The sequence below is a fragment of the Sciurus vulgaris genome (assembly GCF_902686455.1).
Source record: "Sciurus vulgaris genome assembly, chromosome: 9".
NCBI lineage: Eukaryota > Metazoa > Chordata > Mammalia > Rodentia > Sciuridae > Sciurus > Sciurus vulgaris.
In genome coordinates this window covers 31,342,775-31,368,561 of record NC_136469.1, presented here as the reverse complement: position 1 = coordinate 31,368,561, position 25,787 = coordinate 31,342,775, and the positions used below count along the sequence as shown (strand labels likewise).

General features: G+C 42.5%; 1 protein-coding gene and 1 long non-coding RNA gene across 6 annotated transcripts in view; one reads left to right on the top strand and one right to left on the bottom strand.

The window, feature by feature from the left end:
* TMEM131L (transmembrane 131 like) overlaps nt 1–15,078 on the bottom strand; it is a 167,090-nt gene extending 152,012 nt beyond the window's left edge. For all 5 annotated transcript variants that reach the window (XM_079153409.1, XM_079153411.1, XM_079153410.1 and 2 more), the window contains exons 1-3: nt 14,878–15,078; nt 14,165–14,235; nt 6,281–6,324 (exon numbers count right to left, since the gene is read on the bottom strand). In XM_079153409.1, coding sequence (XP_079009535.1) covers nt 6,281–6,324; nt 14,165–14,235; nt 14,878–15,001 — 239 coding nt within the window. In that variant the 5' untranslated portion in view covers nt 15,002–15,078. The remainder of the gene's footprint in view (nt 1–6,280; nt 6,325–14,164; nt 14,236–14,877) is intronic.
* A 360-nt stretch (nt 15,079–15,438) lies between these two features.
* LOC306669589 lies at nt 15,439–18,086 on the top strand. Its single transcript, XR_013766162.1, has 4 exons — nt 15,439–15,726; nt 17,043–17,099; nt 17,728–17,833; nt 17,935–18,086. It is a non-coding gene; the product is annotated as an uncharacterized lncRNA (long non-coding RNA).
* Nucleotides 18,087–25,787: the final 7,701 nt, after the last annotated feature.

Genomic DNA, 25,787 nt, shown 5'->3' with positions numbered 1-25,787 from the left:
AATAATTGTGTCCATCTACAACTAAAAATATTGAAAAAAAAAAAATTAAGTCATTGCTGCCTCCAAGTGTATCTTTCAGCATGTCACTGAAAGGTCCACCAGAGTCCCTTCAGGTTCTGACTCAGGATTTGCCTTTAACTGACCTTACACTGTTTCAGAACTTATTTTGCTGCCGTTCCTAATAAAAGTACATTTTAAAAACAAATGAAAGCAGCGAGGGTGTGGCAGAGCAGAAGCCTAGCATGCACAAGGCCCTGGGTTCATCCTCAGCACCACAGAAACATGGCAAAAAGCGTTCCCAGATACTGTACCTAGCTGGTCAGTATTTGTGATTTTCTTAACATTTTCAAAGCTGAAATAATACACTATTCATATTTTGCCAATACTTAAACTTTTCATATTCTAATAAATATTACCCCCTCCAAAAAGGTTTATCAGAGAGCAGCCTCGCTTCCCACAGGGCAGAGCTGAAGTCAGCGCTCATTTGCTCTCATCACTGAATTGCCAACAGTAATCTTTCTCAGCAAAGGAATAGATTACTGCTGATATTTGAGAACACCCAGGAGAAAGGGGGGATGGGGAGGAAAGAGGGAAGTTTTTAAAATAGTGCTTTTCCTGGCTTTCAACCAAATACAATTACATGTATCCACAGACTATGAAGTCAAGATAATATAAACAAAGTCTTTAGTAGGCCAAGGACCCTGAAAGCCTTCCCAAGCTGTTTGAGGTAACAGGTATGCTGGCTGCCCTAGAAGCCTATACCCAGGTTTGGCAGTGATCTGGGTCTGGTTCACCTTAGGTAGACCCCAGGGGTGTGCAGCACAGACACCAGATTCTCTGCATTGATACATCAGAACCACCCATACTTTGAGGTTAGGGGGAACAACTGAAACTGTTTTTCAGATTTATTATTATTATAAGATTTAATTCTCTAGTTCCTAGTGAGCAGTGGCTTCTCTATAGGAGTCCTTGGAGAAACAATTTATCTTGTTTGATTGATAAATGGTGGCTCCACTGACTGTCATTAAAAGCTGACACTGTCAGGTCGTTCTTAAAATCAAAAATATCATAAAAAAAGTTTTAAAAAGGTACAAGGAAATACTAATGACTTCATAAATAAGACTAAGGACAAGTAACAGGGCAAATCTTATATTAGATTAGAAATATTCACAAGTCCATAGTAAAATAAATAAATGACTATGTAAATAAGAGGGATTAAATAAATTTCCCATACAGAAGAATTTCAAAAACTGTGTTCATATGTGGTTTAGTTTCACTTAATGATTTGACTCCAAAAAGGACCTTGGTCAGATGACAAAGGTCAATACCAAAATGATAAGTCCTGCTGATAGTACACACCTCTGACATGCTGGGATGACAACAGCAACCTATCTATGTGGTCTCCCTCCCCCAAACCCATCACCCTGATGTAACCATGAGAAAGATACCACAAGAACCCAGACTGAAGAACATATTACATAACACCTGACCAGTACTTCTCAAAACTTTCAGGGTCATCTAAGACAAGGAAAGGTTGACAAACTAACAGCCAAGAGACTAAGGAGACAAGGCAACCAAAAGTAACATGGTTCAGAACCCCAGAAGCACGAGTTCAGGTCTGGAAGTGCAAGATCCTATCAACAGACCAGGAACTTTGGGATTTTGCTAAAAAACAATTGTAAACCAAAGTATTCATATCTACAAGTTCACCGTGATATAAATGAATGATTACCTAAATAAGAGAACAGAAAACTCTCCATTCTGAATTTCAAATAATTTGTGTAGGTGAAACTTAACTCCACCTGATGACCTGCCTCCAAAAATGACATCAGGCACACACGTGAAAATGAAGACGAGTGTGGAGTTCAGTTCAATAATGTACTAACGTTAGTTTATCACTGATGATAAATGTACCAAAGTAACATAAGACATTAACAACAGGGTAAACTGAGAGCATACCAGAGCTCTCTATATAATCTTTGTAACTTTCCTGTAAATCTACTTCTATTCTAAAGCAGAAGGTTATTTTAAAAGTAGCACAAACACTAAGTGAATTTTGGGGAAATTTTAAAATTTAATTAACAGTGCCAGGTGTGGTGGCACTTAGCAAGGCCCTAAGCACTTAGTGAGGCCCTAAGCAACTTAGTAAAAAGAGCAGAAGATGTGGCTCAGTGGTAAAGTGTCCCTGAGGTTCAATCCCAGTATCCTCCTCCAAAAAAGTTAGACAAAAAAAATCTCAACTCTGCAATAGAAGGTAAATAAGTAGTAAGTACTTGGTGACTAACTTAGCAATCACAAAACATTACACTCAGATAATTCTTAGAGCTCTAGAATTTGCATTTTTCAGAAAATGAACATAAGGAAAGTTTTCTAACAGCAGCATCCCAGTCAGGTCACCATCTTGCCTTTACACATCAGGGACAGATGCAGAACCCGAAAAGTCAAAAGAACCAAAGAAGCACAGAAGTCAAGTCAAAAGGAAAGTAGCGAAGGACAAAAATAACAGGAAAATACACGAATATGTGAAATCAAGAAGATAAAACATAAAGTAGGGTTGATCAAACTACAAACCACCGTCTACTGAGTTTTCAAATCAAGGGGGAGAAGATGGAAAATGCCTGAAGTATAAGGCATTTCTTTGGGGAAAAAATTTTTCTAAATTTGACTGTGATGTGTTTTCAACTCTGTGAATGAGCAGTTAAAAAGGGTGGACTGCAAGACATGTGAATTATACCCCAATAAAGTTATTACCAATAAATAAATCAAGAAGTGGCAACCAACATGGGGGGGGGGGGTTCTGAGGACCAAACCCAGAGTGCTGTGCCACTGAGCTATCTCCCAGTCCTTTCATTTATTTTCTATTTTGAGACAGGGTCTCACTAAGTTGCTCAGGCTGCGATCCTCAACAATGCTTTTTGTTTTAGTTGTATATGAACACAATACCTTTATTTTAGTTCTTTATTTTTCACGTAGTGCTGAGGATTGAACCCAATGCTGCTCACACATGCTGCCAGGCAAGCGCTCTACCACTGAGCCACAACCCCAGCCCCTCAACATTGTTTTTAAAGAAATAAAACACAATAGAATAACAGAGTACACTGCAGACAATAAAGGTGCATGCTATTTTGTGAAACTTTAATTCATTTTTAAGTAAATATACAGATTATGTACACGTACATATTCACAGATCCATACATGCACACATGCGCGCGCCTGTAAGCACAGTCATGAGGGAAAATGTCTTAATGTCAGTACAAAGAGCTTGAAAGCTACTATTCTAAATCATTGATAGGAGGCTCCCTCCTCACTCACACACCTTCTGATTATCTGAGGCTATGTCAAAAGACCAGTTAGGCTGAAATCTACTAATAACCTTTAAGCTCACTAGAAAATCAACAAAAAGAAATTAGTTCTAGGGGCTGGGATTCTGGCTCAGTGGCAGTGTGCTTGCCTAGCATGTGTGAGGCACTGAGTTGGAGTCACAGCACCCATATAAATAAATAAATAAAATAAAGGTCCATTAACATCTAAAAAAGAAAAAGAAAAAGAAACTAGTTCTAATTAAGAAAAAAGAAGGCTGGTCTGTAGCTCAGTGGTAGAGGTGTGTTCAGCACAGGTGAGGCCCTGGGTTAACATGCCAGCCCTCCTCCCGGGAAAGAGGAAAGAACTACATCCACAAAAGAGAACAAACGCCAAGGCACACACAGCCAGGCAATCCAGTTGGGCACACCCACACCTGGGTCTGCATGCCAGGTCTCCAGAGGGCCAGACTCACACCATCCGCTGCCCACCTGCCACCTCCACGTGGACGAGTCACATCAAGTCTGAGATTCTTAGGAGACAACCAAGCGAAGTTCCTGATTTCCCTCCCACTAAATCCTTTCCCTTCACAGGCATCACCTCCACAGATGCTCCAGCCAAAGTCTAGAAACCCTCTCTCTCTCTTTCCCGCACATTCCACAACTGATTCAAACAGTCATGAGCACGTCCCATCCCAAAATAACTTCCCATCTCCCTCCACCCCACCATCACCACTCTAGCCTGAACCACCCGCAGCATCTGTCACCTGGTTTTGTTCCATAGATCCAAAAAGGATTTGAAGTGGTCCCACGTTTAAAATTTTATGAGTTTAATGGTTACAAAAATATAACCTGTCATACTGTACTGATATTTTTAATAAAACTCATAACCACTTTTAAAATATATTCAATGGAATCTAAATAGCATTACAATGATATCCACCATTCTCCATTTTTTGAAATATACAAAGAGGCTCTTTATATCTGGACATTTTATGTTGCTTCCATTTTCATTCCATTTCCCCCAAAGAACTGTAACAATATACACAGCTGGGTACAGTGCCACAGACCTGTAATCCAAACTACTCATGAAGCTGAAGCAGGAGGATTACAAATTTTAGGCTAACCTGAGCAACTTTATCCAGACCCTATATAGTACTTGCCTAGCACATATGAGGCCCTGAGTTCAATTCCTAGGAAAAAAAGGAAAAAAGAAAAAAAAAAAAAAAACTATACCCAAAGTCTTTTGCACTTTTGCAACAGAACAATGGAATTATACTGAAAAGTCCTATAATCACAGGATCTGAGTTTTGAAAATTTTTTCTGAATTATCATTATGATTTTTATTAATATATAACTGATCAAACCAATAAATTTTAAAGGTAATTAAACATAAATACAATCTTACTGAAAATGACTCCTTGGGGCTGGAGGTGTTGCTCAATGGTAGAGCACCCACTTGGCATGTGGGAGGCCTTGAGTTCAATTCCCAGGACAGGAAGGAAGGAACAAAGGACCTGCATCTTTTAATGAGATGACACAAGTGTCTTTTCTCCCTAATTGGTTCATATGAACATTATTTGCTGCTAGAATGAGACAGGTTTAGTTAACATCAATTCAATCTTGTTTTTACTGTGCTTTTTTTTTAATGCTAAGTACTGAAAAAGCTTGTTCACATAAACAGATGTGAATGGAACGAGTTTTGTTACAGCAATGCCCAATACCTACACTCCAAAAACCACACAGTGACCTATCAACTTTTGATGTTCCATCAGCTGCCAAGTTGACAGAGTCCTCCTGCAATTTTGTTTAAAGCAAGGATCTGGAAACAACCAGAGTTTCAAAAGAATTTGTCTTAACTAGAGTAATTTCAAAACGTCCCTTTGTTTGCCCAAGATGAAACAAACAGGATTAGGATTGGGTGAGAGTCAGGCCTTTATTTTAGAAAGTAAAGAAGTGAGATTGTGAAAGTTGACATGGAAAATGAAAACTTGCAACCTCAGACGTACTGATTTCAGAACACTATCTGGGCATCTGGAAAACAATTCTTTGAAAATTACCCTCATGCCTTCGTACCACTTAGTCTTCATGTACCTCCAGAGACCAGAATCCTACACTTTCCCAACTAATCAAGTTTGCCCCAAGGTATTCTCCTAAATATGTAATTTACATTTCTTTTCATTTGATAGCTCCCTGCTTAAAATCGTTTAAGAACTCATACCACACTTAATAAAACCCAAGCTCCTTGTTGAGGCCTCAAGTTGTACACCTCTTTTCACTAACCTACAAACCAACACCAACTTTCCCCAAAGGTCCTGGGATTCCTGCCACACTTCCAACCTCAAGGCCTTTGTGCCTACTATTCCTGCTGCCCCAAGCACTAGTCCCTCTGCCTGTTAGGTGGCTGTTCCTCTTTCCTCCAGTCAGCTGGAATGTCACTTCCTGAGAGGAGCCTCACCTGACTGAATGCGACCACAAGAACCTAATGCCTGACAGTTCTTTTCATAAGCACAATTATTTTGCTTACAGTAATGTCTGACTTCCCCATTACACCCAGAGCAGGTCTAGCTCAACATGTTAATGTTCAGCACCCAGCAGTGCCTGACCTCAGTAGGTGTTTGTGAAGAAGGGGGAGGGCGTCAGCCTGCCCTGGGAAACGTGAAGTTGGTGTATGGCAAAGGCAAAGGGCTTTTCCAATGGCCTTCTGTACCACCTTTTTTAAAAACAAAGTCATATTAACTGTTAGACACCACAAAGGCCAAACAGGTACATTAAAGATAACGTTAAAATACGTACACATGCATACATAAATGAATTCACAGAGCATCCAGAGAGGGCGAAGAAATTTGGCATGCAACTATTTGCTCCCTTTTCCTTACCTCTATTTTTTCTTTTTTAATGTCTCTGAATATTTATTGTCTTTTTTTAATTTGTTCTAATTAGTTATACATGACAGTAGAATGCATTTTGATACATCATACCTCTGTTCTTGAGAAGGTTCCTCCACATCTTCTTCAGACTCACCCTATTGAAAAAGAAAATGCTTTAACTGCTGTTTCAAAGGAACACAAAGTCACCAAAAGATGTGGTTCTTCAACTCTCACAGGGTGATCTTGTAATGAATGTCTACAAGAGTCACCGGCACAAATATTCCATAGGTATTTTTTTAAAGACCAACACTATAATGACAAAAATTTAAAAGGGCATAAACTGCAAAGTGGTCCCTTAGAAATTCACTGTAAGTCAATAGTTTCTACCCATTCAAAAACCATGACTTAAATGTAAACTCAACATTAGACATCACTTCTCTTCAACACTTGAATTCACATTTAAATTTAATCACACTAGATATAAAGTTTAATGCTAATTAAGTCCCCAAATACAGAAAATGCATTCTGTTGAGCTCAGAATCTTCTTAATGAATACCTGATATATTCTGACATCATTGTAAAAAGGCTGATAATTTGATAAGTGACATAAATACCACAATCCAAAGCTCTTCCGAAATCAGCTGCCAGACTTACCAGGAAGAAATCTGACCTCATTAACATATGTGAGGGTAAAAAGAAAGGGTGACTGAAATGGAAACAAAAGGTCAGGTCTCACTAAAGGAGGCACACTGCTCCTCTGGACGGACAGCTCTAGGCATAGCATTTTCTGCAAACTCGCTGCTGCCAGCTTCAGGGGTCCTGGCCCTTGGGGTCACAGCAGCTTCTCTCCAACCCTCCTCTGGGCACTTCTGCCTCCCTGGCCTCTTCTCCCTTCACCCAGGCTCTGGACCCAGACTCCTCTGCACCAGATCCCACCGCATGTTAACCAAGGGTTGTAACCACAGAGCCCAAACCCCTATTTGCTGCTCCAACTTCTCACTCCACACCTGGAGGTACTGGTGGATGCCCATCTTTCCACAGCCTCAAACTCATGCGGTTTTGCTTGGCACAGCACCAAGCCCAGTGCCCAGCGCACGGCTGGGATCCCACAAGACTTGCAGCATGGCTTACTTGAGCACTCACAGTCCCATTTCCAAGGCCTACAGGAGGTAGGGCTCCTCAGAAGCCCTCATCTCATGCACCAGTAGGAAAAGCAGCTGACTGACAACTCCCCCCACCCCCCGCACCTGCTGAGGGCACCATCACTTTACTTGACCCCAGGGGCCAAACCTTAGGGTCACCTTGCACAGTTCCCCTCCGTTCCCCTTCAACAACAGCCTCAGACCTGTTCATTTCTTCTCCACCCTTCATAAGCAATGTAGCCCACACCATCAGCACCCCAGCCTGGACTGCCCAGAGACAGGGCTTTCTGCCATGCTTTATGGATGCTGCCTCCAACCAATTCTGGGCATCACCAAAGACCACTGTCTCCCTCCATGTCAATCACTGCTTATCACCCACAGTATGAACCCAGCACTCACCTGCCTTGTTAATCCCTGCTCCAGAACTTACAATGGCTCTCTCCTGCTAGTCAGACATGCTCCAAGCTCTGTTTTTATGTTTGCTTTTTGCAGTACCAGGATTCCAACCCAGGGCCTCATACATGCAGGGCAAACACTCCACCTCTGAGCTACACCCCCAGCCCTCTCCAAGATCTTTCACAGAGGTCAGCCACAGGCCTTAACCGCCATCTCCCACCCCTACCACCAATTTCAGCAGGCTGGGTCACAACGTAAAAGGCCACTGTAGAAACAGAACTGCACTGTCTACCATGCGAGGTTCCTGGGCAGGCTCCTGTCACGTATATTTACCATCACGGATCTCTAAGAGGCTCCCTCCTGTCCTAAGCTTTAGGAAAGCCCCTGAAATACACACTGGGCTACTCTCTCAGTTCCTACATTTCTGCACTTGAAAGCTGTCTCAGGGTGTTACCAGTCTCAGTTCTCACTGACAACACCAAGCTCTCAAAGGGTAAGGCCCCAATCCTGTAATCCTCCTCCCCCCCCCCCCACATCCCTCCTGACTGTGCCTCAGGGCCCTTGCACTGTCTATTTCAACTCCCTCACCGCTTTCCAGGGCTGCCTCAAGTACCTCCTCCTCAAAGTGGCATACTTCAACCTCTTAAATTAAACCTGCAACTCACAGCACCACCTCATCTTCCCACCACAGTAAAATTTATGCTCTTTGAAGAGACTAAATCATTTATAGCTTTTTTTCCCCCCTCCAGTGCTGGGGATCAAACCTAGGGCCCCACTCATGCTAGACAAGTTCTCTAGCATTGAGCTAGATCCCCAGTCAGTCCTTTTGGTTTGGGTTTTGTTTTTTTCAGTCCTAGGGACTGAACCCACTAGTGCTTCACAACCAAGCTATGTGCATAAGTGTTTTTTTAATTCTGAGACAGGGTCTTGCTAAGTTACCCAAGCTGGCCTCAAACTTGCTATCCTCCTGCCCCAGCCTCCCAAGTCACTGGGATTACAGGGTGCAACATCATACCCTGCTATCCTAGGTTCTGTTTATCATCACAGGCTCCACTTAGACTGCAAGCTTCACAACAGCAGGTGTTTTCCTAACTCTAACACACCCCTGCACCCACAACAGTGCATGGCACACAACACAAACTCGACAAATGCCTGCAAGGCCAAGCACAGCCCTGCTGTCAGACACTAGTGGAAGTGACTATTCCTGTAAACATCATGAACATCAAAACAGTATGTGAGGGCTGGGTTGCAGCTCAGTGGTAGAGTGCTTGCCTCGCACGTGTGAGGCACTGGGTTTTATCCTCAGCACCACGTTAAAAAATTAATTAAAATAAAATAGTTCAGTGCTGGAGCACTTGACCAGCATGCATTCCATCCCCAGCACCACAGAAAATTTTCTCTGGTACATGAACTTCATCACTTGAACTCTGGTTCTCTGGTCAGAGTGTACTAAAGCAGTTATTTCAGCAGCTGAGACGCAGGCTCTGCAGCTAGAGCTTCATCAGTTCAAATCCCACCACTGCCACTTTCTTATTGCTCCATGCCTCACTTTCCTCATCTGTATAAACAGGTCATATTTCATAGTTTTTAGTGTACAGATATGAGCTACTACTCATACAGTGCTTAAAGGATGTCAATAGTTGTCAGCCCATTAGTTATTATTTTTCCAATGTTTATAGTGGAAGTACATGAAACTAAAAATAAACCTCGATGACAAAAGATTTCCAAATACTAGTCAATGATTCACTGAGTGGAGTAAGATGTTATTACATAACACAGTACCTGAAATAATAAAAAGAACCCAAATGTTCAGTTTACCATTTCCTGTTTCACTTTCTACCAATTTCCGTTATCTATACCCTTAAGACTTAAAAGGGGAGAAAAGCAACAAGACATAGTCTTTTTAAAGGCAGAGCTTTTCTTATTCATCACTGGATCCCAGGGGTTCGGCAGGGCCAGGCCAATGGTCAGTGTTTGCTCAAAGAACAAACAGGACTAAGTAAAGCACTGAGTCGACCCAGCCCAGACCCAGTTGCTTCCTGTGTCAGGACAGTTGCTCCTCCTCAGCACCTTCTTCACCTCTGCATCCCTAACCAGCAACAGGGAATCAGCAGTGAGTCTTCACACACAAGCCTCAATGGGTTAGAAAAAAAGGTTCTAGGCTACCCTTCTTACTGAGAGGACTGACAAAAAAATATTAACACTGTAATAGGAGCTTACAGTGGCACACACCTGTAACTGGGGAGGCTGAGACAGGAGGATCCCAATGTTCGGGGTCAGACTCAGCAACTGAGCAATGCCCTCTGCAACTCAGTGAGATCCCGTCTCAAAATAAAAATAAAAAGGAGTGGGGATGTCAGTGATTAAAGCACTCCTGGGTTCAATCTCCAGTGCCAAAAATAAATAATAGATAACTGATATTGATAATAGGAAATCTATACTTAGGGCATTTCGCCTGCCACCATCAGAACTCACAAATGTGGGAGGCAAGATACTGACAGCTGCCTCTCCTCCACTAGGAAGGCTTCTTGGGCTAACTACTGAATGCCTATTGTTTGCACAACACTGGCCACAACACGATCCCAAAATTCAGCAGCCTCCAGACCCTTTTTTTTTTTTTTTTTGGTTTTGGGGGGGGGGGGGGTGATACCTGGAATTGAACCCAGGGGCACTTAGCCACTGAACGACATCCCCAGATCTTTTTCATATTTCATTTAGAGACAGGGCCTCAATAAGTTGCTGAGGCTGGCTTTGAACTCACAATCCTTCTGCCTCAGCCTCCCAAGTCGCTGGGATTACTGGCATGCACCACCATGCCTGGCCTCCAGACCCTCTTAATGAGAACCCAGTGGGGTACGAGGCACACACAAGACAAAGGAAAAAATTCAGATACTCAAGAAAGACACTAAAGCAACTCAAAGGTTTGAAATGATGAAGCTAGAGGTGGAGCTCAATGGTAGAGCCCTTGCCTAGCATGCATGAGGTCCTGTATTCTATCCCAGCACCCAAGGGGGTGGGGAGGGGAGTTATGTCAATGCCATTGCAAGTTAGGTATCATGAAGAACTAGCCCTGAGCCACTAGCAGAGCAGTAGCATTCATTCATTCAGCAGATAAGGTGCTGGGCTCACTCAGGCAACGGTCAAGCTGCGGGGAGAGTCCAGAGGAGTAACCAGAGCAAAAGACAAGGTCAGAGAAGGTCACCCGGCAGAAGGTCCTGAAGGCCAGAACCTGTGTGGATCATAGGAAATCACACACTATTCTGGCCTCAGGGAAGGTTTGTTTGTACACACAAGAAGGTGTACAAACTGTATCTTACACACAGCATACCTGCCTCGACAAAGAAGCTAATGAAAATACTTATTTGGTTCCAACACCATCACCACTTTAGATTCAGTGTGCTAAAGTATAATCAAGAGAAAAAAAATTCTGTAAACCCAAGAATTAAAATCACCTTTTTAATAGGGCTGAGGGTGTAGCTCAGTGGTACAGCACTTGCCTAGCACGTGCAAGACCCTAGATTCAATTCTCAACACTGCAAAAAAAGATGACAATATAACTTATCTATATAATCACAGAACACAAGTGCTAAGTTATCCAAACTGGTTCAGCCCCTTCAAAGCAAGGAAATTGTTTATGTTCTATAATGACCAAGTCTATGGGCCAACTGAAGAGACCACCAAAATGCTAGGTAACCTACATCAGGTGCTAAGTTCAAGGCACATAATCATTACAAACCTCTGAAATCAACACCATCACCCCACACATACACATTTTGCAGGTAAGAAAATGGAGAACAAAGAGGTTAACTGAGGCTGAAGATGTAGCTCAGCGGGAGAGAAAAAGTATAAGAAGTACAAGGCTCTGGGTTCAATCCCCAGTGTGCACACATGTACATATACACACAAAGTTAACAGAGGTAGAAAGGGGAAAAGCCAGGATTCATACCCAGGAGGCCTCATCAGAGGGTCTGACAGTTCCTGACAATTCAATCATTATATTTGGTTTTATTAATGATGATTCAAGTTCTTAATCGTAACTGTATCAGGAAAAGAAAAAGAAAACAATCAACAGGAAACACTTCTAAAACAAACAACTGTATAAACAGTGTTGGCAAACATCATGTTTATGGAATGTCACTGCCTCTGATGTTCCTATGTCACCTATCTCTGTAACTCTCATGTTCCAAAGCCATCTTTAAGCCTCTTAAATGAAAGAAACTCAATCTACTAGGTAATTAAGCAGAAAACCCTCAAATTTAAATAACACCTATAAACATTCCCTTTTCAACATACTCTCTAGGACACTCAAGGGAGAACTTTTTCAAAGAAAATTCAAAACATTTCTATTTCCTTAAAAATAAGTTCCTCCCAAACTCTCTGCAGCAGAGATATACATATATTCCTTACCCCTGCCCAGGCACATGCAGAGTAAGATCATTTCTAAAAGGCATACACATAGCTAGAGATGAAGTATTTAGAAAATTATTTCAAATACCAGTTTCACTTTCATTACAGCTTTGATAAAAATAGCTCAGCTATAAACGCCTATATGATGAGTATTCCAGAAAGAGAGCTTCTCAATTCTAAGTTTTTTTTTTTAATCAAAACAAACTATTGACAAACAAAATCCAACCAGAAAGTAAGCATTTTTATAAAACAACCTTTGAGCCTATAAATAATTAATTTTATCATAGATGTTAACATTCCAACTCTGGGCACAGCGACTACAACTAACACCATTAACAAATGAGGGTCTATAATTTACTTCCCTTTTATTCTGCGTTGGCTTCCAACCTTAACCATTAGAGGCAGAGGCTACAACACAGTAAAAATTCGAATGCACACAGACACCAAGGCTTCTTGGCCAAGATGACATTCTCAATTGTTAAAACTAGGAAGTTGAGCCAGGTGCAGTGGCACACACCTATAGTCCCAACTACTTAGGAGGTTGAGGCAGAAGGATTGCTTGAGTCCAGTTCCCGGCCAGCCTGGGCAACAATAGGGAAACCTTGTCTCAAAAAGACAAAAACAAAGAGCTAGTGGGTTCAAGGGGGAACTTAGAGAGCCACTGGCATTCAGGGGCAAAGACCAGGGATGATGCCCAACATCCTACAATGGTGAGGACAGCCCCCCACAACAAAGAATTCTCTGGACCCAAATGTCACTCCTGCCACTGTTGAACAACTCTGATAGTCATAAACATATTTTTAAAGTAAATTCATCAAGTGTTCAGTGTACTTTTCTCAGTTAGGATTATGAATGATTCCTACTTTGCTGTCTTTTCTCTTTCTGTATTTTACAACACATGTATTATTTATAATGGGGGGAATCCACTTGGGAGTAAATATTCAGTAGAAGGAAAGATGATTTGCTGATGGGGTTTTTTCTCAAAGGAATGGTCTCATGCAGTCTGCTGGCATTCAGGAAAGGTCCAGGAAATTTTTCCTCTAAAATCACCTCTCTCCCTTCAAGCTGTTATTCATTAGCCCTGGTCAAAATGAATATTCCAAATATCTCAAAACCAGCTTTCTCAATGCTTCACATAGAGAGGAGTACGCTGAAATCTAAAACTGCACAGCTTCCAAGTGAGGTTATAGCTATACATTGTTTTTAATGCTGCCACCCATATGGGAAGTTATGAACCTTGCCATACATAAGCTGAATATTCTTATCATTCAACACACACCCTTGAAAATGCATTTTGGTCATTACTGCTGCTGGTGAAAAACAGTCAACAGTATTATGTTTAAATGTGTACTTTTGCAGTGAGAATTTCTTATACAAGCTAAACCTTAAAATCAACACCAAAGCTTCACAATACTTTATGTGTAGCAGCAGGAAATCCATGGTGCTACGAATTTCCAATAAAATGTCAGTAATTATTTTTCCACATGCAGTCATCATATAGGGGGAAAAAAGAAAACCTGAAATTCAAGTTCATAAGTGGGTGGAGTCTAACAGGAATTAAAGGCACTTGGAAAAAATCCAAGATTACAATCCTTTAAAGTCACATCTTCATCCCAAAACTACTTAATGCTAATGGGAGGCACCACTAATATTTATGAAATCAATAGTTCTGTGGTCTTCACCCTTCCAGCCACTTGCCATCCTCACCGCACCAGCTCGATTAGAGAGACGCAGTGTAGATCCAGGGCGAGGTCCCTCGTCCACAGGGACCACTGGTCGGGGAGGAGCCCGCCCTTCCCGGGCGCAGCAGTCGCTGGCCGCTGCTGAGGTGGCCAGGCTCCCACCTTCTGAACTTGGGGCCGGCCTGACTCAGCCTGTCACATGGCGCGGGAGGTGACCGGGAGGGCCACCGTTGCCAGGTGTTCAGGCTCGGCCCCACTGTTTATTTGCCTTGCAAAGTGGCCCGAGCGCCTGTGCCGCTGGCGGGCCAGCGGCCTCCGGGCCTCTCCTCCCTCGCACGCCCACCCCCGTCCTGTCACCTGGTCCTCACCTGAGTGGGCAGCAGGAGTTCCCCTTCTTCTGCCTGCCACAGCTCCACCACGTTCGGCAAGGGCTCGATCGCTGCACCGACACCAAAAAACACACCGCGTTCTTAATGCACGGAAAGAAACGCTTCCTGTTTCCCCTCCCGTCCCCAGTGCCAGCCGCCCCCCCAAAACAGTCTCCTTTTCCTTCTCAGAACCGAGGCCACCCGAGGGGCGAAGCGAGGATGAAAACACAATAGTCGGGGCGTGAGCCGGCGGTCCCCCAGACCGAAAGACGAGGGCGTGCAGGTCCGGGCACTAGCGCAGGGGGGACGAGGCCACCCCGCCAGGCATTCGGGGCTGCGCGGCCCGACCATCTGGGTTGCGGTCCCCAGGCAGCCAGGCTTCGGGGAACAAAGCTGCAGGAAGCCTGGCCGCGGCGGGGCACCAGCGCGCGCCACACAAAGCGGGGGCTGCGCCCGGGGCGCAGGGGCCCGCGCACAAAGGCTCCGGGGCGCGCGCGGCTAGCGGTCCCCGAGCCCAGTGCCTCCCAGCGCTCCGGCCGGACCCGGGGCGCGGGAGGGGACGCTGTGCTCGGAGAACCGCAACAGCTTTCCGTCCCGCTGCTGCCCCTTTCCTCTCCTCCCGAGTCCTCTTATAGATTTCAACAGTTCCCTAAAAGAAAGAGAAGGGGGGGCGGGGTGGAGAGGGAGAGCGAGCCCGGCGGCGCGAGGCTGACCTTGTCCCTGAGCCCCTCCCGGGCGACAGCAGGGCAGCAGGACCTGGAAGACGCCCAGCAGGAGGTTCACGGCCGCGGCGGTGCGGCAGTAGCAGCCGGGCTGCGGGCGTCGGAGCCCCGCCATGCTGTGCTCGCGCTCCTCTCAGTGCTCGCCGCGCTCGCCGTTCGCTTGCTCGCTCGCTCGCTGGCGCCGCGGCCGCCTCGCCCCCGGGCCCGCCCCCGCGCGCCGCCCCGCCCCGCCCAGCGCCGCGCCGCGCCGCCCCCGCCGCCGCCGCCGCCGCCGCCGCTCCAGCCCGAGGCGCGCCGCTCGCTCGGAGCGCGTGTGCGCCACAGATGGGGGGGGGACGGAACGCGGCGGGGCGCGGGGGGACGTGGACAATGCGAACGCACGCGGCCGCCGCGGGCGCCCCGCCCCGGCGCGCAGCACGTGGCCGCGGGCCGGCCCGCAGCGCCGGGTCTGCGGGGGCCGGGTGCCCAGAGTCGTCGGAGGACTCGCCGGCCCAGTGTCGCCGAGGGCGTTCTCACGAACTTTCGGGTGGTTTCCCCTTTGTTGGCGGCAGCGGTCGGGGGAGTACCCGCGGGACGGGGGGCGGCGGCGGTGCTGGGAATAAGAAGTCACCGGCGAGAGACGCCCTACACAGGATATTAGTGGAAATAATGCAGTGGTTGTCAGGAAACGCGAGTGCAGCCACATGGCTACTGCCAGTTATGCAGCGAGGATATCCGGTGACTGCAAAGTCTGTAATTTAGAATAAAAAGAGCAATCCCAAGACCCGAGAGGCTGACCTCAGCGCCGCGTGGCGGTGGTGCGCCTGGCACCCTTGGTGGAGACCGTCCAGGTCGTGACAGGTGGGAAAGTCTCTTCCTGGGGTAGTTAGAGTTTCAGAGACCCTGCAGAATCCTTTTGGGAATCAGATTGCAAAATTCATTCATCCTCTTCAGAATCATGGTTGAGGTCGACGACTTCCTAGCTTGCCTGTTTCTAACATTAATAGGATAATATTTAACTTGGAAATATATTTTCTAGTCCTGTTTTTGTATGTCTATAACCATAAAGTCTAAAATCTGAGATCTCTTTTAATATATCTTTGCCAGTGATGTTACAAACAAGGGCCTATTAAGGAATGGATTTGTGCAACATGCAATGTCTTTGGAGTTCATTTGCTATTTCCAGGGTAGCTTGTATGAAATTCAGAGAATATGAGCTCTGTGGTTTAAAGAGGGGAAGTGATGGGGCACACCTGTCCACTTACATTGATCCTCTATTTAATTGCTTCTGGTGCCTTACAGTCTAGACTTTGGAAAACTGGTGGTCGCATAGCAGGACAGACGCTGGAGTGAAACAGTGAATTATGGATCCTCTTTCTATAATATAGTACTGTGAACCCAGTCTTAACACCTTGTTTGGATGTAACTCTCAACAAACTTAAACCGCCTAATTTCTCTGCCCGACTTCATATTTGAGGAGATAAGCATATATACAAATTGCCCATGTGGAAAGTCACTTTGCATCATCCAACTTGAACTCCTCCAAGTATCCCTTGCCTTTTTCTATGTTTTCTGCTGACATCATTCTTAGCAAGGCTTTCTGGTCCCATCCCAGTGTGTGTGTTTTTGTTTGGTTTTCCTTTATCATTTCGCTTCTGCAGGTTTTGCCCCTTTAACTCTGAAGGCTCCCCACTGTATTAAAGTGGCCTCTAATGACAAGAATATTTGCACTGGGCTGGGTGTGGGCCTCTAATGACAAGAATATTTGCACTGGTACAGTGCTCACCCAGCATGTGTGAGGCCTTGGGTTTGATCCCCAACACGGTAAAAAAGAAAGAAGGAAGAAGAAAAAGAATAGTGCACAGCCATATTAGGTGGTAACTGCACCTTCCAAGTTTGTTTCTAAATGAAAGTTCTCATAAGCCTTCTTATTTACTATGTGTGATTTTAAGACTTATGACCAAGAAAGGAAAGCAATCAAACAGTGGCAGCCTAACAGATTTTATTAAACAGTTTTAATAAAAAGTAGTGATGTAAAACATTTTTACTGATTTTTAAATTATTTTACTAATAAAGTCTTTCCCACACTAATATGTATCACAGTATCAGTGAGAATGACTTAAGAGTAACATTGCTGTGGACCATATTGAAATCTGCTCTTATTTGTTTTACTGAAGGTTTTCAACGCCAGCCTGAGTTTTTCAAGTTGTGGTTTCATGAACTTCACAAAATGGGTAATGCTATTTGACTGTTGTTCACAAAGCCAGAAGCATGTATCTGCAGTGCCGTGGGGTTGCAGAGGGATACAGGATTACACAGCTGTCTTCTTAGATAAATCTGACCTACTTAGCCTTCTCTGGAGGTATTTTTCATGCTGACTCATGAACAACAGGAAAGTTATGGCCCATTAAGCAGCTTCCATGTTTTGGAGTAAGCTTGTTCTCCAAAGGAGAAGACTTCTCTATGTATTTGTGCTGTTTCTATTATTCAGATTCCAAATATTCTATTATTCAATAGTAGATATTGTCACAGACTTAAATCTGGATAATGTGGGGATATCATTTAATAGCCCAGCCACCTCATTTTATGGAATAAAAAACTGAAGCCCAGAATGGGTGAAAATATCCAAATTATAGAGTTCATTTTAGTGACAAGTTATGTATAAATATCTATGTAAGATAATGCTTCTGAAAATTTTTAGATGAATTAATTCAATATGAAAATTATATACACAGAACCAAAGTGTGGAAGAAGCACTAGAGTGATAGTAGAGTGTGTCAATATTATTTTCATATTTTTTATTTGATTTTGAGTATCTCAATTTTTAAAGTTAGATCCAAATGAGCTATTTTTTTTTAAAAGGGAGGGTGACTGGGATGTAACTCAGTGGAAGAGTGTTTGCCTAGTATGAACCAGGCCCTGAGTTCAAGTCCTAGCACTGCAGTCAAACACACACACACATACACAGGTAAAGTAGATTAAAAAATAAAGATTAACATCTTGCATATTTAAAAGCGAGGGTTGATTTGGCCATTAAAGGTGGGGGTTTTGTTTTTGTTTTGAGTACAGATACTACAGATGAAAATGAAGCAAGTCTACAAATGTGAGTTATGTCTCAACACATCCTACAAAAATTGACTATGAAGTATTAAGCTCAAATCACCTATCTATAATCCAGAGATGATTCCACATGGCAGGTCACAAGGTGGTTGCAAAGATTAAATGAGATAATGTATGGTATGCATTTGGTATTAGGTGTTCAATAAATGCTTGAAATGATATCATTTATTCTCACTGTGGAAGCATGCCAAACCTTTCATTAATATGGTCCATTGGATACTGATGATTGAAGTTCTTGAATTACCTATTCATTATCATATCATTTATCACTCAGGCATTCTGGAAATGGGAATAATTAATGAAAATATATATGTAACAGCTGTCTGTTGGCCCATCTGGCCCTCCATTTTGGTCCTCCCCCCAGTGAAAACAACAAAACCAAGTGTTTCATTAAAGCTACCACCACTCAAGCCTCATCAGTGGCCAGGAGGAAATGCCCAGAAGGGATGGGTCTTAAGCAAGGCAGAAACTAACAATTAACGGTCATGAGATGCAAACCGCCCCCTTGACTGATAGGGACCTTTCTATAACTTTATTCCATATCATCTCATGAAGCCTCACTTAGATGCAATGGATAAGGATTCTCTCCTTTCTCAGCCTACCCTGTTGTGTTAAATAATTGTCCTTTACCATTATAGGATGATCAAGTGATTTGAGGGAGAGCAGGAGTATTCACAGTTAAAAGTCACCTTTTTCTATGTTTTTTATAAAACTCAAAACTGTACAAACCAGGCACAGTGGCACACGCCTATAATCCCAATGCTCAGGAGGCTGAGGCTGGTGGATCTCACATTCTAAACCAGCCTCAGCAACTTAGTGAGGTTCTAAGCAACTTAGCAAGACCCTGTTTCTAAATAAAATATAAAAAGGAGTGGGGATGTGGCTCAGTGGTTAAGCAGCCCTGGGTTTGATACCCAATACCCGAAACAAAAAAAAAAAAAAAAAAAAAAAAACTGTACAATAAAAATAGTAAAATTTAGTATATGAATTAAAATTAAGTTGACTAAAATTTTAAATTAATAGCATTTTAAAAACTTAAAAGACCAAAAATATTTTAAAGGGAGGTTTCTATGTGATTTATACAAGATGACTGGCATGTGATCCTACTAAATGTTTAACTATGATTAAGGCCAGGGATGTAGCTCTGTAGTACAGTGCTTGCCTAGCATTCATGAAGCCCTGGGTTCAATTTCCAGTATGACAAAAAATAAAAATAAATAAACATAATTAAATGAATCAATCAAAAAAAATTTAAAAAGGTCACCTTCCCAGCTTCCCTTGCACCCTGGCATGTTGTCTGGCCTCGTTCTGGTCAGTGAGATATAAGCAGACTTCTACAGGATTGACTCCAAGAAAAGCTGTTCATTTCCTGGTGAAAAGGAATAGACTTAACTAGATCTTTTGCTCTGTGTCCTTCCTGCTGGAACCCAGACGTGATGTCCAGAGGTTTGGCAGCTGCCATGCAAACCTCATGAAGAAAGTTACATGCTGAAGATGGTGGAGTGGAAAAACAGAAAAAGTCTGAGTCTTTGCTGGAATTATAATATTGTAGACTATCTACCTTTAGACAGCCTGTTTTATAAGCAAAAGTAACCCCTTCTTACCCCTCCAAGTTTCCTGTTATTTGTAGCGAAAATAATCCCAAGTGAAAGAAAATAGTCAACTAAAACAGAAATGAAAGTAAACAATGAACCTCTTGTTCATGAGAGATCAGTAAGAAACTAATACTTAGTTTACATGTGCAAATATATCAATTATCATACATTGATTTATATCAATTAAATTAGAAAAATAAGTCAAAGTAATGAAAGTACATACAGATTAGATATCTGCAAGTAACAATGTTTATCACTTAATAAACTAACTTAATGCTCTAAAGGACTATTTTGCTTTTACCAGGGCCATCACTTTAAGTCTATGCGAATACACTCCTAGCACGTGCCACATACAGCTCTGGGTACCATCTGTGATAATTTGCTATGGTTTGAATGTATCCCCCAAAGTTAACTCCAAATTCACATTGAACTCCTAATTTCTATGTTGATGTTTTATGGAGATGGGGCTGTTGAGAGGTCATTAGGGTTAGATGAGGTTATGAGGGACTATGAAGGGATTAGTTGCTTTATAAGAAGGGGAAGAGCTGGGCACAGTGTCACATGCCTGTAATAATCCCAGCAGCTCCGGAGGCTGAGGCAGGAAGATTAAGAGTCCAAAGTCAGCCTCAGCAATTTAGTGAGGCCCTATGCAACTTGGTGTGAGCCTGTCTCAAAATAAAATATAAAAAGAGCTGGGGATGTGAAGTGCCCCTGGGTTCAAACCCTGGTGCCAAAAAACAAAAAAAAAATGGAAAAAGATCCGATCTTGTTTGCCCTCTACTATATTATGACTCAGCAAGAAGGCCTTCACCAGAAGCTGGCACCTTAATATGGGGCTTCCCAGGCTCCTGCACAGTTAGAAATAAATTCATTTCTGTTACAAATTAGTCAATAGTACTCTGTGACAGCAGCAGAAAACAGACTAAGATACTCCTCGGCCTGTTTCACTGCCTCTCTCTCCTCTATCTAACCTCTATAAGCAAGAGTCTCCGTGTTTGGTCCTCGACACTCTCATAGAGCTCTGTACCATTAAATACTACCTATAAACTGATGAGTCACAAGTTACGTTAGGCCCCACCTGAAGTTCTACACCCATACATGCCCCTGCCTACTTGCTATCTCTATTTGAAAGTCTAACAGACAACTCAAGCCTAACATATTTCAAACTCTTGATTCCATCTATCCAAATCCCGTTACATTCTCAGTCTTCCTAAATTCAAGTCAAATGGCACCACTGTCTACCTAACTGCTTGAGACAAAGCCAAGGAGTCATATTTAATTCCTCTTTCCTTTATACCCTCCAAATCTATCAGTAAATTCTAAGGTGTCCACCTCTAGAATATTTCCATATCTATCCTTGCCTTCTCAACTACTACTCTTATCTAAACTCCTTATCCCTCCTACAGACTCTTTAAGAACTAATTTTTTAATTATATTATTTTTATGTGGGGCTGAGGATCAAACCCAGTGCCTCACACATCCTAGGGGAGCGCTCTACCACTGAGCCACAACCCCAGCCCTCATGTAGACTCTTACAATTGCTTTCTACTAGTCTATCCGCTTCCACTCTGCTTCCTTAAGTCTCAATTGCACAGCCATCAAAATCATCTTTTAGGAATAGAATTCAGATTATGCATAAAACCCTCCAGTGGTTTTCTGTAATATTAGAATAAAGTCCTATCCTCACCCTGCAAGGAACTGTGAAATCTGGCCTCTGCTGACCTTTCTGACTTCATCTTCTACCAGTCTGTCTTTCATTCTCTCTCTCTTTCTTTTCTCTTTTCTCTTTTCTTTTCTCTTCCTTTCTTTTCTTTTTTTCTTTCTTCTCTTTCTTTTCTTTCTTTTTGTACCAGGGATTGAACCCAGGGGCACTCAACCACTGAGCCACATTCCCTATTTTGTATTTTACTTAAAGACAGAGTCTCAGTGAGTTGCTTAGCATGTAGCTTTTGCTGAGGCTGCCTTTGAACTTGCCATCCTCCTGCCTCAGCCTCCCAAGCTGCTGGGATTATAGGCAGGCACCACTGCACCCGGCTACCAAGTCTTTCTTTGTAATCCTCAAACCCACCAGGCTTGAGCCCATCTAGAGGCCTTTGCAACTTGCCGTTTTCTCTGCTGGAAAGCTGTTTGTCCTGATTGTCGCATGCCTGGCTCCTTCTCATCAATTGCACAGGGCTGCCATGTTTGGAGTGGATGGTTGTGCGAGGAGAAGGTGCCGAAATTCAATTCTCTGATTCACCAAGCCGAGCCTTGGTTCAAGGATGCCTGGAGCAAGAGGGGCCTTCTGATTCTATAGAGGCACTGACCAGTGGCCAACTCATGTGCCCAGGACACTGGGTTCTCCCACAGTGATTCTTTCTTATCAAAATATTATTTCTGAAGCCCAACATGGTGGCACACACCTATAATACCAACTTACTCAGGGGGCCAAGGCAGGAGGATCCCAAGTGTGAAGCCAGCCTGGGCAACTTACCTGAGACCCTGTCTCTCAAAACAAAAATAAATAAATAAAAAGGGATGGGGCTGTAACTCAGTAGTACTGAAGTGCCCCTGGGTTCAATTCCCAGAAACACACACACAGACACACACACACACACACACACACACACACACACACACACACACACAAATTATTTCTTACGGCTAGAAGAAAGGAAAATTACCAGTCACTAGACACTCACTTTATAGGTAAACCTCACAAAAAAACTAACTAGTATTATTGTCCTTATTTTACATGTTAGAAACTGAGACAGAGAGGGTGAACTGCTGAGCCAGAGTTAAAACTGACCCCTCACTCCATTGCATCAGCCTGTCTCTGAAGACGAAGCAGCAAGGATGAACTTGGAAACTTCCCTTCCCCCACCCTAACCACGATTTCATTCCACTTGTTTTAGGATGCTTTTAGGATAGTTAGAAAAGCCTACGAAGGCCCAACCAGAGTCATTAAGAGTAAGTTACTGTTGCTACCTATACCTTTAAAACACACCCCACCCATGCACCGTCCAAGTTAGAAATTACAGGCAATGTAAATTCTGTGATTTTTTTTCTTTTGAGTATTCATACTTTTAGACATACAGAGCTTATCCCTCTATTAACTTGTGTGCATGGTAGCTCATAGTCTAAAGGCACAGTAATCTGTGTAAACCTCTAAGAAAGTAGGTGCATTAACTTATTTAATGGTTTTTACTTGTTATTGATATCTTCTACTTGGGGATTCAAAATGCGGACCATGGAATAGAATGGGTTCCCCCCCCCCTTTTTTTTTCTTTGTTATTAGAAAAGATGTAGGAATACATTTCAGAATATTGACAAGAATTGAAAAATCTATAAACCAAGAAAAGCCCATGACCAGACAGATTCTCAGCCGACTTCTATAAGCCCTTCAAAGAAGAAATCATTCCAATACTCCTCTAAGTATTTCAGGAAATAGAAAAGGAGGGAACCCTTCTGAATTCATTCTACAAAGCTACCATCACTCTGATACCAAAACCAGACAAAGACACATCAAGGAAAGAAAATTTTAGACCAATATCCTTGATGAATATAGATGCAAAGATCCTTAACACAATCCTGGCAGATCTCATACAAAAACATATTAAGAAGATAGTGCACCACAATCAAGTGGGGTTCATCCCGGGGATGCAAGTTTGGTTCAACATCTGGAAATCAATAAATGTAATCCATCATGTCAGTAGACTTAAGGATAAGAATCTTATGGTTACATCAACTGACACAGAAAAAGTGTTCAACAAAATACAACACCCCTTCATGCTCAAAACACTAGAAAAATAGGGATAGTAGGAACAAACCTCAACATTGTAAAGACTATTTATGCTAAGCCCATGGCCAACATCATTCTTAATGGAGAAAAACTGAAACCATTCCCTTTAAAAACGGGAACAAGACATGGATACCCTCTTTGACCACTTCTATTCAACATTGTCCTTGAAATACTAGTCAGAGCAATTAGACAACCAAAGAAATTAAAGGGATACAAATAGAAAAAGAAGAACTCAAGCTGTCACTATTTGCTGATGACATGATTCTATATTTAGAGGATCCAAAAAACTCCACCAGAAAACTTCTAGACCTCATAAATGAGTTCAGCAAAATCGCAGGATATAAAATCAACATGCATAAATCTAAAGCATTTTTATTCATAAGTGATGAAATATCTGAAAGGGAATTGAGGAAAACAACTCTGTTCACAATAGGCTCAAAAAATAAATAAATAAATAAAATTCTTGGGAATCAATCTAACCAAAGAGGTGAAAGGCCTCTACAATGAAAATTACAGAACATTAAAGAAAGAAATTGAAGAAGACCTTAGAAGATGGAAAGATCTCCCATGTTCTTGGATAGGCAGAATTAATATTGTCAAAATGGCCATACTTCCAAAGGTACTATACATATTTAATGCAATTCCAATTAAAATTCCAATGACATTTCTCATAGAAATAGAGAAAGCCATCATGAAATTCATCTGGAAGAACAAAAGACCCAGAATGGCCAAAGCAAACCTGGACAGGAAGAGTGAAGCAGGAGGTAGCACAATACCAGACCTCAAACTCTACTATAGAGCAATAGTAATAAAAACAGCCTGGTGTTGGCACCAAAATAGACCAATGGTACAGGATAGAAAACACAGAGACATACCCACATAAGTACAATTATCTCATAGTAGACAAAGGTGCCCAAAACTTACAATGGAGAAAAGACAGCCTCTTCAACAAATGGTGCTGGCAAAACTGGAAATCCATATGCAGTAAAATGAAATTAAACCCCTATCTCTCACCCTGTACAAAACTTAACTCAAAATGGATCAAGGATCTAGGAATTAGACCTGAGACACTGCACCAAATAGAAGAAAAAGTAGGCCTAAATTTCCATCACATTGGCTTAGTACCAGACTACCTTAACAAGACCCCCATAGCATGAGAAATAAAAGCAAGGATCAATAAATGGGATAGATTCAAACTAAAAAGTTTTTCCTCAGTAAAGGATACAATAATGTGAAAAGAAAGCCTACAGAGTGGGAGAAAATATTTTCCACACACACCTCAGACAGAGCACTAATCCCCAAAGTTTATAAAGAACTTAAAAAACTTTCCACCAAAAATACAAAGAACCCAATCAATAAGGGGGCTAAGGAACTGTGCAGACACTTCACAGAAGAAGATATACAGGTGATCAACAAATATATGAAAAAGTGTTCAGCATCCCTAGTAATTAGAGAAATGCAAATTAAAACCACCCTAAGATTTCATCTAACTCCAATTAGAATGGCTATTATCAAGAACACAAGCAATAATAAGTGTTGACGTGGATGCGGAGAAAAGGCACACTCATACATTGCTGGTGGAGTTGCAAATCGGTGCAGCCACTCTGGAAAGCAGTATGGAGATTCCTCAGAAAACTTGGAATGGATCCACCATTTGACCCAGCTATCCCACTCCTTGGCCTATACCTCAAGGACTTAAAATCAGCATACTACAGTGAAGCAGCCACAACAGTGTTCATAGCAGCTCAATTCACAATAGCTAGATTATGGAATCAATCAAGATCCCCTTCAACTGATGAATGGATAAAGAAACTGTGGTATATATACATAATGGAATATTACTTAGCCATGAAGAAGAATAAAATTACGGCATTTGCTGGTAAATGGATGAAGTTGGAAAATATCATGCTAAGTGAAATAGGCCAAACCCAAAAAACCAAAGGCCGAATGTTTTCTCTGATAAGTGGATGATGATATAAGACGGGGGGTGGGGGGCATGCGGGGAAGAGAAGAATGAAGGAACTGTGGATGGTGTAGAGGAAAATGGGGTGGGAGGGGGTGGGGGATGGAAAGATAGTAGAATGAAACAGACATCATTACCCTATGTATATGTATGATTATAAGAATGGTGTGAATTTACATTGTGTACAACCACAGAAATGAAAAGTTGTACCCCATTTGTGTATAATGAATCCAAATGCAATCTGTAAACATTTTAAAAATTTAATTAAAAAAAGAATATTGGCAAGAATTGAAAAATCTATAAACTGAGTTAATATCTTGGTAGATGATCTTTTATTTTTTGGTATTGGGGATTGGACCCAGGGGCACTTCACTTTACTACTGAGATATATTCCTGGCCCTTTTTATTTTGTTTTGTTTATTTTGAGACAGGGTCTTGCTATATTGCTTAGGGCTTCACTAAA